This window comes from Epinephelus moara, chromosome 16 (assembly GCF_006386435.1).
Source record: "Epinephelus moara isolate mb chromosome 16, YSFRI_EMoa_1.0, whole genome shotgun sequence".
NCBI lineage: Eukaryota > Metazoa > Chordata > Actinopteri > Perciformes > Serranidae > Epinephelus > Epinephelus moara.
The window spans coordinates 38,727,470-38,745,950 of record NC_065521.1 but is presented as its reverse complement, the minus strand read 5'-3'; the positions used below and the strand labels follow the sequence as shown (position 1 = coordinate 38,745,950).

Here is an 18,481-nt window from a genome sequence, read left to right as displayed (position 1 = left end):
ACACACAAGACAGTGTCCAATGGAGTGGGTGCTGGATCGAGGAAATACCTGGCAAAGTACAAACAAATACATCTGCACACCAAGTAACTCCCAAAAAATACCCTCTAATGGGAGCTACTCAGTAGGATCTATTTGTCTTCTTACTATATAATGACAAAAACTCTGTCTGTGTGTGGGTGTGTGTCTGTTCCACGTTTTTCTCTTCACTGACTTGGTCAATCCATGTGAAAGTTGGCACAGTGGTCATGGGAGGATGCAAATGAAGCAATGTTATATCAATTGGCCAAAGGGGGGCGCTAGAGCAACCGATTGAAAATGCAAACTTTGAATGGGCATATCTCATGCCCCGTATGTTGTAGAGACATGAAACGTTGCACAGAGATGCCTCTCCTCTGCGTCAGAACCCATAACTTCCAGTTATATAGATTTTCCGCCATTTTGAATTTTTTTGAAAAACACTTAAAATCATTCTCTTCCTAGGAAGTTTGACCGATCTGCATGAAACTCAGTGAACATAATCTACGGAACAATATCTAAAGTTCCCTCTTGGCAAAAGTTGGAAAACTTACTAAAACTGAGCTTCTATAAGGCAATGAATATTACGGAGGGCGTGGCTCATCACATAAAGGTGTATAACATCTCAAGGTTTTCACCCATCACCACGCAACTTTGTAGGCATATGACCACACATAATCTGAGGGGACCCCTCCATTATTGACCCCATCAAACAAAATGGGGGCGCTAGAGAGCTAATTTCTTATCTAGGCCTAACTGCCATATGGATTTTTACTAAACTTGGTAGATATGTAGAATAGGACGCCTCAAGGTGACTGGAGAAATTTAACTCTAATTGGCAACTGGGTGGCGCTACAACAACAGAGAAATGCTTAAAAATGGCTAAAATGCGACCGATCACTGTGGCTCCCCCTGTGGCCGAATGTCTGGGGTTTTTTTTGGTATGGTATGGTATGCTGTACATAATCACGGAAACTGTCAGTGTGTCATTCTGTCTGTCCCACGTTTTTCTACTCACTGACGTGGTCAATCTATGTGAAACTGCACATAGGCATTGAGGATTGGCATAGGTAGAAGGTGACAAAGCTACAAATGGGTATGGACTAGTTTCTACTAATTCTGACCCACATTTCTCTGCGCAGCGGAAGATTCATCACGTCAACCGAACTGCAAACAGATGACAGCTTGACATCTCATTGACGCTGTCAGAAGCCACACTGACAGATGACAGCACATTAAAGTGACTGATGACCAGTCGAACAGTACTAATAGGAATATTCATTTTTTAAGGGAGCAGAATACCAATAAACATTACCAACAACAAGAGGACAGAACTATCTAAATAACAACTACAGAGATATGCACATGTAATTTTACTGTCATGAATATAATATGTTAGAATCTACAATGTATGCAGGTATAACTTAGAAGTTAAAACTACACACATTGCAAAGTAACAACAGCAGAGCTCTCCGGGTTGACCTTCGTCTCTGGTGAGCTTGGTGAATGGCGTATTGTTTTATTCCCGAGGTAACTGATATATGAGCCAGAGGGTCACAGTTCAGGGTGCAATATTATCACAAAGTAGCATGTCCCAGTTGGGTGCAAACTGCATGTAACAGTATGTACTTTGTAAGGACAGCAGCATTAGTAAAAATAAAAATAAAAAGTGTGAGATTTGGAACACAGCTATTGTGTTAAACTATCGGCTAGGAAAACAACAACAGCTCACAAACAGAAGTGGAGGAAGTATTTAGATCCTTCACTTGAGTAAAAGTGGCAAGACTGTGAAAATGCTCCTTTACAAAGAAAAGTACGGCATTGAAAACTTACTTAAGTACGATATTAGAGTGCAGTAGAAGTATAAAATGGAGTTACTCAAGTAATGTACAAGTACATCAAATTTGCGCTTAAGAACATCCGTCCATCCATTTTCATTCGCTTATCCAGGGCCAGGTCATAAGGGGCGACGAGACCTCTCCCCAGTGACGCTTTCCAGCTCCTCCTGAGGGACCCCAAGGCATTCCCTGACCAGATGAGATATGTAATCCCTCCAGCATGTTCTGGGTTTGCCTCTGGGCCTCCTACCAGTTGGACGTGTCTGAAAAACCTCTAACCAGATGCGCTCAGGAAGCATCCTGATCAGATGCCAGAACCAATTTAACTGGCCCCTTTCGACGTGAAAGAGCAGCGGCTCTACTTCGAGCTCCCTCATATGTCTGAGCTCCTCACCCTATCTCCAAGGCTGAGTCTAGCCAGTCTCCGGAAGAAACTTATTTCAGCCGCTTGTATTCACAATTTTTATTCTTGTGGTCACTACCCAAAGCTCATGACAATGGTTGAGGGTCTGGATGTAGATGGACTGGAAAATCAAAAGCTTCGCCCTCCAGCTGAGCTCCCTCCTAACCACATCAATCCCACGCAGCACCAGCACCAGCACCAGCACCAGCACCAGCCTATCCATCTCATGCTCCACTTTACCCTCACTCGTGAACAAGACCCTGTGAACTCTTTTGCTTGAGGCAGTAACTCTCTCCCAAAGGGGCAATCTAGCGTTTTCCAGCAGAGAACCATGGCCTCAGACTTGGAGGTGCTGACTCTCATAACAACTGCTTCACACTCGGCTGCAAACCACCGCAGTGCAGGCTGGAGGTCACTGATGAAGCCAACAGAACCACATCATCTGCAAAGAGCAGAGGTGCAATTTGGAGGTCTCTAAACCAGACACTTCCCCCTGGTTGAGCCTTGAGATTCTCTCCATGAATTTCAAGAACAGAATCGGTGACAAGGGACGACCCTGGTGGAGGCCAGCATCCATTGAAATCATGTTTGACTTTCACCAAGCATGCAGACATGGCTCTCTCTTTGGTTATACAATGATCGGATGGCTCATTGCAACGATCCCCGTACCCCGTATTCCCGCAGTATCCCCCACAAGACTCCCTGGGGGGAGAGCAGCACTTGGGTACAGTAGCAATCAAAATTATTCAACCCCCATTGCATATTAGGCTTATTGGAAAAATGTACAATTTTTCAGCTGTTTGCAATAAACAAAGTAGACAAGAACAGTTGAAATAGTTTAGTAAAACTAATATTACCATGGGTTTTATCCAAATTCAACGCAAAATGCTACTTTTAATCACTACTGCAGTCTCAAAATTATTCAACCCCCTGTCTCAAGCACACCTGATGCAACTAATCAAAATTATTCAACCCCCTGTTTCAAGCACACCTGGTGCAACTAATCAAGGGCTTCATTAGTTCAGGTGTGCTTGAGATAGAACACATAAATACCTCAACTGGCTAGGGGTTTGTTGAGAGTGACGTTTGATTGCATGTTAGAAATATGGCTAAGTCAAAAGAATTGTCCAGAAAGTTCAGAGAAGAAATCACTGCCTTGCACAAACAAGGAAAAGGATACAAAAAGATAGAAAAAGCTCTGAATGTTCCTAGAGATACAGCTGGAAGCATAGTTCGCAAGTTCAAAGTTAAAGGAACAGTGGCTACACTACCTGGACGTGGCAGAAAGAGGAAACTATCAGCGGCTGCCACCAGATTCCTGAGGAGGCAAGTGGTCAAAAACCCTCGAGTGACTGCAAAACACCTGCAGCAAGACTTGGTGGCAGCAGGCACTGAGGTTTCAGTTTGTACAATAAGGCGCATACTAAACACTGAAGGGCTCCATGCCCGGACTCCAAGACGTACACCACTACTGACCCAAAAGCACAAGAAAAGTCGGCTCCAATATGCTCAAAACCATATAAATAAGCCACAGAAGTTTTGGAATTCTGTTCTGTGGAGCGATGAAACAAAACTGGAACTTTTCGGGCCTATGGAACAGCGGTATGTCTGGAGGAAGAAGAATGAAGCATATGCTGAAAAGAACACCCTGCCTACAGTGAAGCATGGCGGTGGCTCAGTGATGCTCTGGGGCTGCTTTGCTGCCTCTGGCACTGGAAACCTGCAGCGTGTGGAGGGCACGATGGATTCAGTCAAGTATCAGGAAATCTTAGGTAAAAACGTCATGTCATCTGTGAGGAAGCTGAAGCTTGGGTATCATTGGACCTTCCAAAAGGACAATGATCCCAAGCATACCTCAAAGTCCACCAAGGCTTGGTTTCAGAAGAAGAAATGGAAGATTCTAGAGTGGCCGTCACAGTCGCCTGACTTGAACCCCATAGAAAATCTCTAGTGGGATTTGAAGAAGGTGGTTGCAAAACGCACACCCAAGAATATTGCTGAACTGGAGGCCATTGCCCATGAGGAAGGGGCTGAGATTCCTCAGGAACGCTGTCTGAAGCTGGTGTCTGGCTATGCATCATGTTTGCAGCAGGTCATAACAGCAAAAGGGTGCTCTACTAAGTACTGAAGATGCTTGTCATGAAGGGGCTGAATAATTTTGAGACTGCAGTAGTCATTAAAAGTAGCATTTTGTGTTGAATTTGGATCAAAACCCTTGTAATATTAGTTTCATTGAACTACTTAAACAGTTCTTGTGTAATTTGTTTATTGCAAACAGCAGAGAAATTGTATATTTTGCCAATAGGCCTAATATGCAATGGGGGTTGAATAATTTTGATTGCAACTGTAAGTGTACTTTACATTCCACCACTGTTAAATATTAAACAAGATGCACAATTTGCAAAGCAAAAATGAAAATAAATCTACAAAGAAGACATTCACATGTAAACTTGGCTGTGGCTCGATGGGGGCTGGCAGGAAGTGACTTTCTCTGCGGGAAACATTAAAGCACAACGTTTCTGAGCAGTGTTTTATAGTTTGACTACTCTGACTATAAATCAAACACACATAATGTAGAAAATTGAAATCCATGCTCCGACGCTGAACTTCAAAGCCTTCCTGTGGTTGTTAGCTGTGCTGTAGCAAAGGATGTCACAGATAAAAACCACATCATTTACATACAGCAAAAGTAAATTTAACCAAAGAACTGTGCCGCTGCTTAAAGCTGATCATGTCTTCACACTCTCACACTGCTGCACTCAGCCCATGCCCTCTGGCAATCTCTTCACGGCCAATCAGAGAGATACAGGAAGCGGTGTCCAGCCACACTCCCCTCAACTCATATAAACAGCAATGACTGAGAAATCATCCTCAGACATGTGAAAAACAAGCAAAGGCTGAAAAGAGGAGGCAGAAAAAACAAAAAGCGTGGAAGCCTACGAACTGAAGATTCTTACGAGCGTGTGCCAGTGGTAAGTTACTGATTACTTTAAAAATGATTAACAGCCTGACATATCGTTTGATTCACGATGTCACAGTACAAGTATTCTATCTATTCAGATGGAAAATAGACTTTACATGGTGCGTCATGCAAATGTAAGCGTTAACAACAAAGTATTATAAGTAAGACAGGAATTTACAATCAGTTATACAGATAATTTAAAAAATAAAAATATAGAAATATGTGCACTATGCTATTATGTATACTAACACTTATATGTAAAACTTTTAAAAATATAAAATATGTGTATTATACTACAGTGCACAACACATATATATTGAAAAATAAGTATAAGAAATATGTACATTATTTGCATCACATGTTAATTATATGTAAAAGAATAGTGAAAGAAAAAGTAACAAATTAGGATACCAAAAAGAGTACTGAACCAATTTTTGTTTTTGTTTCTTGGCTTTAACTGATTTAATTTGGTCATTTTAAGGCTCAGCATCTGACTGCGCAGCAACTTAGATCTGTGAATGATGCTTTTTTTTGTTTTGTTTTTTATTACTCGAGGTTCAGAATTATTGTCGCCATCTGTTTTAACGCTTACACGTGTTCACACTCCAGTCCTCATTTGACCATGGGGTCAAACTAATAAAATATGTCTTTCCCTGTCATTGCTAACTGGACTTGGGGACAGGAAGGAAAAGGTGTGTGTGTGTGAGTGTTTGTGTGTGTGTACCATCAGGCAGGCACAACAAAGACAGTTGGCAAAGTACACATTCCATGGGCGTAGATGTGTTGCAGGAAATCCCACTCCCATTCCCGGAGGACCTAAATAGAAACACACGAACGGACACAAATAAATACAGAGAGAGAAACAGACAGACAACACACTGAAAAACTAGTTTACCTACGTAATAACACGTAAGTGCAGAAACATCCATCACTAAAACTTACATTTATGTCGTTTTATGACACTTAGACTCTTTCATTTAGTGGGTTCTTTATAAAAAGGATTCTGATCTGATCTAATAATTTGGGCTGCGCCAAATAGATTTGAAGTTTTAAAGCTTCATTCATAACGTTGACATTCAAATTCTAAATCATTCGAATGCTGCATTTTTTTTTAATGTCTGTAAGACCACATCATTTTGATGTTGCGATAACACTTCTGGGTAGACAACAAGGAAACCACTTTTGTTTCCTTGGTAGACAGGTGGCAATTGTTTTGAATCTTGGAGATTTGTGATGTCAGCAAACTTGCTTTCTTCTGTTGTTATTTTCAGCTCTAACTGTAAAAAGATATATAATTAAACATGGTGGTCTGAAGCACAGAAGCTAAGTGATGTACAGCTGTGGACGGAGGCTGCGGTAAACATACTTTAGCCACCTAAAAAAATCAGTATCAATTTAAGTGTATGCAATATTAGAAGTGTTTTCACCACTGTACCGTCCACACTAACTAATTGAGGCAGCCGTAGACGAGCATCTACCATGTTCTAAGATGACTGTTTATGTCAGTCATTTGTCTGGGTCTGGTGGTTTTGAGATAACGGCTTCAGTTCCCCGCGGGGACAGGGCTGTCTGAAGGCAGGGTACAGTGGTGAAAATATTCTAAATACAGCCTACACCAAAACGGATATGGATGTTTTTCAGTGGGCCTTTTTTAGGAAGCTAAAAACTAACTAATTAAAGGAAGGTTTCCTCATTAAATGTATGTGACACAGGGTTTGCTACCTGGAAGATACTGTTAACAAATATTGTGATTTGGTCTATTAATACTTTTTAAACCTGGTATTTCTGCATGGATGCATATAAAAATTAGGCTAAACTAGGGCTGGGTGATACGTCCTCAAAATGATATCCCAATATTTTTTATGATGTAGCTCGATACACAATATATTGCTCTATTTTTAAATCTCCTCTTCATCAGTGCCAGGACTGGGAAACAAAATCGAACATACTATTTTTGACCACACACCCTCTCTGATGCAACAAAGTTGTAGGGATGTGTATGTTTTTTTGTTTTTTTTGTTTTTTCAGAAAATGTTAACTTTAATATTTTTTTATCAGTAATCGTCTTTAAAACGGGGAAAAACACCATTTATGCCAATCACGATACAGCGATATCCAAAAGCTAAGACGATATAGGGTCTCATATGTCGATGACGACAGCCCAGCCCTTGGTTAAACTAATACTATTAGTATTTCGCTATTTGTAGAATTAAATTCCATTGGTGCTGCGTAGGATTGTGTCTGACTCGTCTGATCCAAACATTGACAATACCTCTAGTGCTTTGTAAAGTCCAAAAGTCAGAATGGAGTAAAAAAGTTTGATGTAATCGTTTCAGAATTCACAACATGTTTTTCTCTACTGAAATATTCTGATTTAGTCCATTCTTGTCGGCATCTAGTCTTTGGGGCGGCAGTAGCTTAGTCCGTAGGGACTTGGGTTAGAAACCAGAAGGTCGCCAGCGCAAGTCCCTGTCCACACCATATATGGAGTGTGGACTGGTAGCTGGAGAGGTACCAGTTCGCCTCCAGGGCACCTCCGAGCCAGACACCAAAACCCCAACTGCTTGGGGCGTCTGTCCACGGGCAGCCCCCTCCCTCTGACATCATTTAATGCATGTCTACATTCTGTTTGTGCATGTGTGTGTATTTCGGGTCTGTGTTTAAATGAGAGCAGAGTGAAAAAATAAATTTCCCTTCGGGGATTAATAAAGTATTTCTTCTTCTTAAAAACAACATTTTCACGGCCATCAAAAACTTCGCTTGACAAACACGAAAGGAAGCACACACTTAACAGGGAGGTCTACCAGCAGTCTGGTAAGGACTGTTGATTTATTACAAAAAAAGCACTAACTCTTTTATTCCAGTAAATTACTTTATTTAAAGTGAGTATTTAGTGGGGGATTTTTTCCTTTTTTAAAGATGATGATGTCATAATAAATTATGACAGACAGTCAAAGCTTCACTTGAAAACCTCAACAGAAGCTTCAAATGTAATAAAATAACATTTGGTACAGCCTTTACAATAATTTTATACATTCTTATATTTGCCTGAGGCGTTCCTCACAGTTGATGTAGATTGCAGAGCATCTGTAATCTCAACAGAGGGCAGCATTTATTTTCAAAATGCCAGACATGCATGTTAAGTGACGCTTTGTTGCAATGCAAAGTGATCTGCGGCCCGAGTCACTGAAGAGTTCAAGGTGTCAACAGCCTTTATTTAATCTCTACTATAATGAGATGGATCTTTTTGAACTGTACAATAAGCTCTGAACGTAAAACAAGGTCATCCGACATTGCAGCAGCACTAATGAGCTTTCATGTCATGTTTTCATCCCGTGCCCTTTCAGGGCCACGGAACAATTAATATCCTTCAATTTTTGGGCTTGGCTTTTCATAAATAAAGAGAGAGATCACAGTCATCCAGTGTAGGCTTTTATGTTTTCTTCAAATCCATAAATCCGTTTTTCTCAGTGATGTGCCACTATGCACACAAGACAATCAAGACAGTCATTGTGTCAGATACTATCAGACAGAGAGTAGCAATGTGCTCCTCCTTATCAGCTGAACTATCGTATTTACATTCCCTCAGGAGGTCATAAGAAAGAAAACTGGATTCCTTCATTGTGAACAGTCTTAATTTGACTTTGTAAAGTCCCTGTGAGGCATTTGGAAGAGACAGAGAGTCACACAAGTTTCGCCGGAGCACAGAAAACTTATCAGCCACACTTGAAACGGAATTTTCTCTTTGGTTTGATTGCTTGGTTATTTTTAATACTGGCTTTTGGAACTGCTGTGACTAGAGCATCCTCATGATCCATCTCGGAGGTAAGAAGTTAGTTTTTTTTCCCCAGAGAGATTGTAGTAGAAGTGCCTCGCAGCTGCTTCAAAGTAGAGGGCGTGCAATGTAGCTCCTGTTATGCAATTGAGACAAAGGAGGGTGGCGAATCAAAGTGAACTGAGCTCTGTAAGCTTTTGGCATTCACTCAACACACATGCTAATAGAGTACCGGTCTGAGAATGGAGCAGTAATGCCGAAAACAGAGGCAACATACAGGAGCAACAGGTGCTGGACTTTTAATAACATTGCACAGTTCCAACAAACTGCCCTCCTACATGTTTCCAGCTGGAGGAACAACCGACCCAAAGCACGGGAAGCAGGAAAGAATGGGTGTTCTTGTCTGTGTGTGTCTTGTGGAAAGCCATGGCAAACTGACTCAGGCACTGAGGTCAGTACAGGAAGGGCAGCTCTGCACTGGAACAATAGCAGGGATTTAAACAAGTCTTGCATAACGTGTCCAGGCTGCAGGACACAGTTAGAACTGGAGGTGCACTGAGAAATAAAGTTAAAGAGAGGGTCCCCTTGTACATGTTCGACAGTTCGCACATCTATTTGCTTTGCTTCTACCAATTATCAACCAACAGGAATGACACATGCATTCACGTTTCTTTCTTAGCTCTTAAAGAAGCTAGGCTAATTACTCCCCTGTTTTTTGTTTATTTCACACAGATACTGTTCAAGCCTATATGGAGGACTTGGTCGAATCCATCTGTTCCCCACCAAGACGTTGCACACCGGAGATAGGGGATGTAAGTCATCTGCTTCTACACTACAACACAAATAAAGACGGTAAAACATCAGACCAAGGCATCAGGTCTGAGAAAGAGACTAGCAGCCTCTTTATAAAACAATGTGTAGGATCCACACTAAAAATGTACATACAGACAAAAGCCAAAAATGGCCTGCTCCGCACCAAAAAATATTAGACAGTTTCTACAATCAGGCTTCCATTTCACCATCTGCTTTGCCAATTTCCCATCTCCAAAATGTTCGTAAGCATGGGTTAAAGTTTCTCCCATCAAGTCTGTTTTTATAAATCACAACCACTTGGAAGTGGCGTACGCCTCTTTCAGGCCTTGTTTTGTGTGTACGTTATGTTCATAACTGAGGGCCTAGGACTGGATACGGGTGCTCAGTACCTTTAAGGTATCAACTGAAATAACCAAGTACCAAGACTATCAAAGATTCTCCAGTCAAATGACGATTTTGTCTCAGATCAAGAAAAAAATGATTATTTGTATGGAACTGCTTGCAGCCAATCACCGCAAGCATTCTTCGATTAAATGTGACACAACGCTACATAGTCTGTGGTGTGGTGAAGTTGTTCCTGGTGTCGTTGACGAAGTTAATTTAACGTGCCGATAAGCCACCAAACTTAATGCTTCCGTTCATATGGTTGTAAAATGGTAAATGGACTGTACTTGTATAGCGCCTTTCTGGTCTTCTGACCACTCAAAGAGCTTTCACACTACATTACATTCACACACTGGTGTCCGAGGCTACCATACATGGTGCCACCTGCTACTCAGTAACCATTTAAACGCATTCACACACCGATGGAACAGCCATTGGAGGCAATTTGAGGTTCGGTATCTTGCTTCGATGCTTTGACATGCGGACTGGAGGAGCCAGGGATCGAACCACCGATCTTCCAATTGGTGGACGACTCGTTCTTCCTCTGAGCCACATCCACCCCCAATGGGTATTGAACAAAAAGAACAAACTAGTATCAAATAAAGTACTCTACTGGCATTGGTAACACTTTAAGAGTACAGGTACTGCAACGCATTCTCACCCCAAATTGTCAAACACCGCAACTTTGTCAGTGGACTTTCATGTCTAAATATCACATGCTAAATACCCCCCTGCACCTGCTGTTGACGTCCCAGGACGGCATGTCAATTTAAGTTTGTTAAATGCATTGTGTCTTTTCAAAATACACTTCCATTTTCACTGGAATTGTACAGTTTGTACAGTTTCTACTCTTTTTCAAAATACACTTACAACATAAGCTAAACACTTAATTTTTATGTTTATTTCCTTGTACAACAAAAGTACATAGTTAGGCTTCAAAAAACATCATGGTTTGGCTTAAAGCTCATATGGGAAGTGAAAAGCTCGGTGAAAGTTCGGGGTATGATGGACCCATCCATGTCCCCTAACACCCACCCTATACTCTTGGGACTTTCCTGTTCTTTATATTACGTCGTTGCCAGTCGTGTTACAACCTGACGCTGCCTGGCAGTGTATCATATAGCTGCAAAAGGTGCCTTTGTGTGTCAGTATCTGACAACGAAATCACTGACAAGGCTGCAATATTTGACAGGTTGGAAATGAGAACAGACTGTGCATTGGTGCTGCTATCACACTTTTATAAATGATACCCAGAGAAAGACGAGGCTACATCAAGATGCATTCTCAGCTGAACGTTACAGCCGCTGGTACACTGTAGAGTTATGAGTTTTATGAATCTATAAACCAGTAATGGGTATATAAGAGTTTAACACCTGTGCAAAGGACAAACACCTGTCCTCACACTGAGAACTAGAACTGAAAGAAACTACTGACGAGAGACATCAAGTGCTGTTCTCCAACTCAACTGCCCTTGAAACAGTTTATCTGTATATCCATGTGCCTGCAGACCTGGCTGAGTCAGACAGCTGGACAACCTGATAAGTGTGTGTGCAGAGTTCTGCAGCTCCACTATAGGCTCCTCTAAACTACAGCACTGAACAAACTAGACCGTACAGTGCCTGCGTGGAACACAATGCCTCCTTTAATAACCTTGACCCAGTCTTGTGAATTTACAGCGCCAGGTGAAGTGCTGAACAGGTCTTTTATGATCCTGTGAGCCTGTTGAGCGTTTGTGTGGTTTCATTCAGATTTTCATCACAGGAATTTACTTCAGGTTAAGTTTAGGTGAAGATGTAAATTAATAACACAGGATGAAGTCAGGTAATTTGATAAAAGTCTACCTTACTTAAAGAACTTGCTGTGGTTCTCTGCTACATTTCTATAAAGAAAATATGTTGCTGAGTGAAATATTTTATACTTTGAACCTCAAAACTCATCAAGAATCCCTCCCTCACTCCAATGACATGTTCAGACATTTCTTTTTTAAATGGTAAACCCATTTATCAGTTTAGTCATTAATTCATCAAATCTTTAATGTAACGTATTCATCAAAAATGACCCTCCAACTTTTCTGCCATGCTTGTTTTTTTGCTGCCTGTTTCCTTAGTGCCATGTTGTCTACAATAACTCTGGACTGTCGTGACTGATAAACACTCAATGCATCATCTTAAATATTTTTTAAGTGACAAAAATGTGATGTGACAGGGTGGCACACAACAGCATAGTAATGATGGTAGTCATGATTTTATGGCACCTATAGTAGCCTAGATACATGCTGGGTTCACATCAGAAAAATATCTCCTTTTAGCTTAATTTCTTTGTCCCATTTTACCTGAATACATTAGGTCTTCACTAAAACACTAAAGAGCTAATGTTAGGCTATAAACAAACAACACCACGATCATGTTACTTCATCATCACCACCACAACGAGGCTGTAAAACCGTTTCTGTGATGACGTTCTGTAGTCTCATTTAGCTTCTTGATAGCAATCATCTGTTTTAAGACACATAAAAGCATCAAAATTCATTAATGGGGTATTAATTGATGTATTTTATATCAAGCTAAACGTGAAAGTCTCTTCAGTTTGTGTTAACCACAGAATAGTGGTCTGCCATATCATCTCGTTCATCATAATACCGGTATAATTTTTAATATTGCATGAAAAATTCAGAACGTGATACTCGCGATATTTCGACTTGTTGACCTATTGACGTCATACTGTTACCCACGGCAACAACAAGCATGGCTGAGTGCGAAATTATTACCGACTCTGCGGTTGTTCCAAAAAGAGGAGCAGCTTCAGTAGTGTGGAATAAACTGTGGCGTCCTGAATGTTTTATGAGCAGCCCCGGACTTCTCAAACTCTTTTAGTGATTTACTGCTCAGAGGGAACTCATTCAGCGGCTCCTCTGGCAGCAGCACAGCGTCTCTCCCTCTCCTCTCTCACCGTGCACACACGGGAGTCGGTGTCGTCAAGTGATTTTGTCATATAATCGCGGCTCGACAAAAAACTACATAAATATGACTGTGTGATAGTTGTGGTATCACTACAGGTAACAGGTTACAGCGTGATGATGAGGGGATAAATGGCAGTGCATAATGGTCCAGGTGGAAAAAAACAACTCAATCATTTAGGATTTTACTAAAAGAAGGAAATCAGCTTTTGATTTATATATATAGATCCCAGGGGATATTTTTTGTATTTGGGAGCTGTTCAAATGTTTAATTTGTTGTAGATTTTATTTTGTTGAACTTGTAACAGAATCTGAATCTCACTCTGAGTTACTGTTGTTGTTTACAAACTAAAGAAATGAGAGATCATTTTTACTGAGTATTTGAAGGCAAACTGTTGACATGTAAAACTGTATCACTTATTTTGTGGCAATACTGTTTTCTTAAATTAATAATACAATATTTTTTACTAATTTTTCATATCGTCAAGAATATGGTTATCGCAAAAATACCCTTAAATATCGCGATATTATTATATGGCCATATCGCCCACCCCATCTTGCACCACTCTATTATCAAAAAAGAGAAAGAGTAAGTGTAAGAGACCAGTGACTTACTGACTCTTTGCTCTGCCCATTTTTGTTATCTCAGACCAATCACAATGGTTGTTTCATGTAAAGGACATTAGAAACAATGCTCGGACATGTTGGTGATTGGCTGCTGAAATGCCCAGGATGCACCTGATGTCCCACATTACCTGACTTAACCCTAATGCTGTAACATAGTGATTAGTCATTCTGTGCCTATGTAAGGACTTGATCTACCACTTTATAACCATATCTGTGCAACAGGCAATAAATAAAATCTGTATAGTTTAAGTCTGATGACACAGACACATTTTCTGTTCACTAGAACAAAATGTACAGTGTGCACCTGCCCACTAACACAGAGTGCATCAGTGTCAACCTGAGTAAATCAAACGCCATTAATTGGGCGGTAAGAATGCCAGAGGAGGCCGTCTCTCTCTCTCCCTCTGATGACTCCGTGTTTCAGTTCCTTGCCAAAGCCCAAAGAGCGCACACACGCAACTCAGCAGTGCGCCTGTGCTTCGAGGGATGGCTGAGGACTACACACTCCGTCCTCACTGAGGCACACACACGTCTGTCGAGACAGCAGGTCTGGGTTTGGATGCAGGGACAATCCTGACTGGATTTAATAGGACAAAATGCGGAGTCCGGAGGCGACAGTGTGGCCGCGGTGCGCCGTCGGTGCACAGTAAGGAGCGAGTGACGGGTCGGTGTGAATAATGTCTGGAGCTGCTGAGTGTGTGTGCAGAGCTACTGACTGGGAAAGTTGATTGTCGGTTGTTTGGATCTGAGACAAGATGCATCTGTTTCGGAGTCACCATTACCAAGTGTTCCCGGACCGCTCCTCCGTGGAGACACCGACCATACGAGGCATCAGCTGGGTATGCTGCTTTACTGTTTACTTTAAGGGAATAACTGCGGAGTGGCTCATTATCAACAGGAATTAGTGCTCTGTACAGTGGCAAACCATGATGATCAGGACATCTGAGTGATGTCAATACTCCAGTGATCATCTTTATGTAACTTATTACCAGCCTTATATTGTCTGGTGCCTTTTAAAGTAATAAGAAGAGACCTTTTTGTTGCGTTAATGCAGAAACTTTGCACATCTTGGACTTAATGACAAATTAAAGACATTAAAGAAAAATGAAAAGTAAGCAGGTAAGCTGGGACTGTTTGCACAAAACATCTTAAGTTTTCTCCTTAAGTATGACACTAAGGCTTAATTTCTCCTTAGCTGAAGGACAGAATCCCTTAAAAGGTTTCCTCAGTTAAGGAAAAACTCATTTACTGCGTTTAAAGAGATTTTACAGCAGTAAAAGTTTCCATGGAGATTGTTTGTTTGCTTGGACTCATGCCTGTGACGCCTGTTATCATCTCATGAAGTGGACTTATAATTAGATAGTGAAAAATGGCAGAAGAAAAGACAAAAAAAACACATTGGTCAGAGGAGGAAAAGATTATACCTCTGGAGGAGTACAAACAGCACAAACTACATGGTAAATTTGATCCCTGAATACCAGAAAACAAAATGACTGTAGGAAGAAATTGCAACAAAAGTTATTTCAGTCAAATCTTTTGTGTAAAATCACCATAAACTCAGTCATGTGGCAGTTAAGACAGAGTCAGAGGTACCTTGGGTTTTTGTGTTTTTACCTTGCTTTGGTTGCTAAGGTTCTTTGTCTAGAGATTCCTTAAGAATAAGATCAAGACAAGGAGAAAACCATAAATACTTAAGTAAACATTTTAAGAACATCTTAAGGAGAAGACTTATGCAGGATTAATACTTCTGCATCAACTCGACGCAGTCTATTTTTTTTTTTGTAAGCTGAAACCATTTCCCTCGGTGGAAACAAAGCTTTTATTTACTTTAATTTCACACATAAGAAACAATAAATTGTGAAGACAATAAAGCCTCCACAAAAATAACATTTTAAGTCTTGTGTGTGATTTATTCTAGCTTCATATGAGCAGAGGAAATCTCTGTTCGTCGCTAGGCTAATTTATACAATGTAAAACCATACACTTGTACTAATAACGTTAGCATGTTATATGTGTTTTAAAACGTGTTTAGTGTAAGACAGTTGTTTTGTCAGTGAACCTTGTGAGTTGTTATGGAGCCGAATTATGTAACATTACCTTTGTTAAGTGTTGCTGTTGTCCCTGGCTTCATATGAGTAGAGAAAAAGTCTGCTAGCTACTAGGCTAATTCATACAATGTAAAATGCCTTAGGCTTGCGCTAAAAACATTAGCATGTTGTATTTGTGGGGAAAATGCGTCCAGATAAAGACAAGTGTTTGTCTGTGAATGCTGCGAGTTATAGTGAAGCTGATTTGTGTACTTGTGGTTGAAATTGTCTCTATTAAGCCATGTTAAATGTGTGTTTAATGTGAGTTTGGAAACAACTAAACTTTACAGCACTTCACAGAAACCCCACCACCGACTATTTTTTTGGAGGTGTAACTGCAGTGACACAGACACACCACCACACAAGTTTAAATGCTCACAACGGTGTAGGCCATGTACGTAGGGTCTGCCGCACAAGTTTAAATCCTCCTTTAAAGGTGTTTTGTGCAACCAATTTTATTTTGAGGACACCTTAACCAGGACTTTAAGGAAAATCTTAACTGAAGGTGTTTTGTGCAACTGGCCCTTGATTCTTAAAAGCTAGTATAATCATAATTTGCAGTGCAAATTGGTGTCTATTGAGTGTCTGACACATGGTGGCTTAATTGCCCTAAAAGTCCTAGTTTTTGTTAAAATGACAACCACCTTCCGGCATACAATGAAACAGCATCTGAGACATTTTATGCTGAAACTCAGCAAAATGGATGTAAAAATGGGGTTTAGTTTACCTCCCTTTCTCTCACATCCACTATGACACAGTTCAGGTCCCCCAAAAACAGCAGCTTGCAGCTATTTCAAGAATGCTTCCAGAGCAGATCTCTCTATTGTTTTAGCAGTTTGGGTGTGGGGACACAAGAAGTCTTTTTTTATTAAACTCAGGTTATAAATAGTGTATTGTTTATTGTTCACCTTCACCACCACATCCCTGTTCAGTTTACAGAAGAGTTCATGGAAGAATGAACAAAGGGGAGGTTTTGTCTCCAGGTCACAGGAAGACACAGAACAGTGAGGCTCTAAATTTACTCGACTTTTTAAGAATCAATAGGTCAAAGATGACTGTAAATCTCCACAGACTGCTTCCTGAACTTCCTGTCCTTATCAGCCAAATATCAATGTCACGTAAAGCAGCACAAAAAGGTCAAACTACAATGACACTATGTAATTACATGACACAATACAGTACAACTGACAATTATGTTTTGGATCTGGCACACCGGTTTTGGCACTCGACAACCTGATCTTAATAACCGCCCGATATAAAGTGCTACACGTATTCTCAAATGTCACAGGAGTGGTTAAACTTGTCACTCGACCAAGTTGGTTTGTGTTTACTCTGGTTATCTTATACATTATAAATTACACAATAGCTCTTCCACAGAGATGTCCTCACCAGGCCAGTTACAAGATTTACACAAAAGTGTAAAGTTCAGGTTGACAACATACTAAAAAACACTCTAATCATAAAATGGACACATGTACACATGGTCATTCCTAAGGGGAAGATTCATTTCATAATTGCACACTACATCTTTGGCTTGATAGTAATCAAAGCTGCAGAGTGTAATTCATTTAGATCAGTAGTTCATTTAGGCCTGATACCAACAATGAGCACACTTTAACTTGCACTGAGGCATTTGCTAATTCCCTCTCTGACCTAATGCTGGCAAATACCTCTTAACTGGGGCAAAACTGAGCTCTGTCTTTATTAGGAGATGCCAGGACATCAGCTCCCTGTCCTTATTGCTCTTTCATGCCAGTGCTGAGACATGGAGACAAAGCAGAGCAAAATACCTCACATTCAGAAAGGTTTCTTATTGCGTCTGTCTGTCCACAGGCCTGGAAGGACACTGGTTATTCCACATTTTTTTGTCTACTCAGGGGGCACATGTGCCATTTATGGTGTAACTGGATGTATGGAGTCATACTCAGTCATATACTTTAATTGGAATCAATCATAATATGTGATCAAGTTTTTTCACCCACAGTAACAGTGGGAGCTAATGCCTTTTTTTATGACCAAGTTAAAACAACTGGCAATGTGCCATTCAGGCTACAATCATGTGACACAGCTGGCTGCACAGCACACCAGACAAAACATGCCACAAAGTCTGTCTGCAGAGTGACTGGAGATACCTAACAGATGGATATCAGTGAGGTGATGTTGAGAAGCGTCCTGATCAATATTGACAGCAGCTGTACATGTGAACGTGAGCTATGCCATGTGATTACTTTGCATATTTTACATTTTGTACACAAACAGAAACTCACGTGTTATATAAAAGTACCCTTCCCATTCAGTAAATATTTGTCCTGGCAACCCCATGATGAGACAAAAGTGAGATGTGGTGCCTGTAAATCAGTTTTCATTCATGGTGTGAGGGTTTCAGTCATGTCACTGAGTACACAAGCTACCAGAGAGAAATACTGGATCTTAGTTGCTGCCTTGAAAGTGGCCTTAATACCTCTCTGGGTTAAGTTAACTGAAAGCATGTGCATGTGGAATACAGGTGGACGACGGTATCTACAAGTGGATCATAAACACATAACAACCATGCCTCAAAGAGGAAACAGGCCAGAATACACACACACACACACACACACACACACACACACACACACGGG

General features: G+C 40.8%; 1 protein-coding gene across 2 annotated transcripts in view; it reads left to right on the top strand.

The window, feature by feature from the left end:
- Window positions 1-5,106: 5,106 nt before the first annotated feature.
- The window catches only part of rapgef3 (Rap guanine nucleotide exchange factor (GEF) 3), a 43,254-nt gene continuing 29,879 nt past the window's right edge, over window positions 5,107-18,481 (top strand). Inside the window, exons 1-2 of one of the 2 annotated variants that reach the window (XM_050065289.1) lie at window positions 5,107-5,228; window positions 9,726-9,805. In XM_050065289.1, the coding sequence (XP_049921246.1) occupies window positions 9,743-9,805 (63 nt within the window). In that variant the 5' untranslated portion in view covers window positions 5,107-5,228; window positions 9,726-9,742. Of the gene's footprint in view, window positions 5,229-9,725; window positions 9,806-14,194; window positions 14,613-18,481 lie in introns of those variants that run through there. The other variant, XM_050065288.1, reaches the window with a different exon arrangement.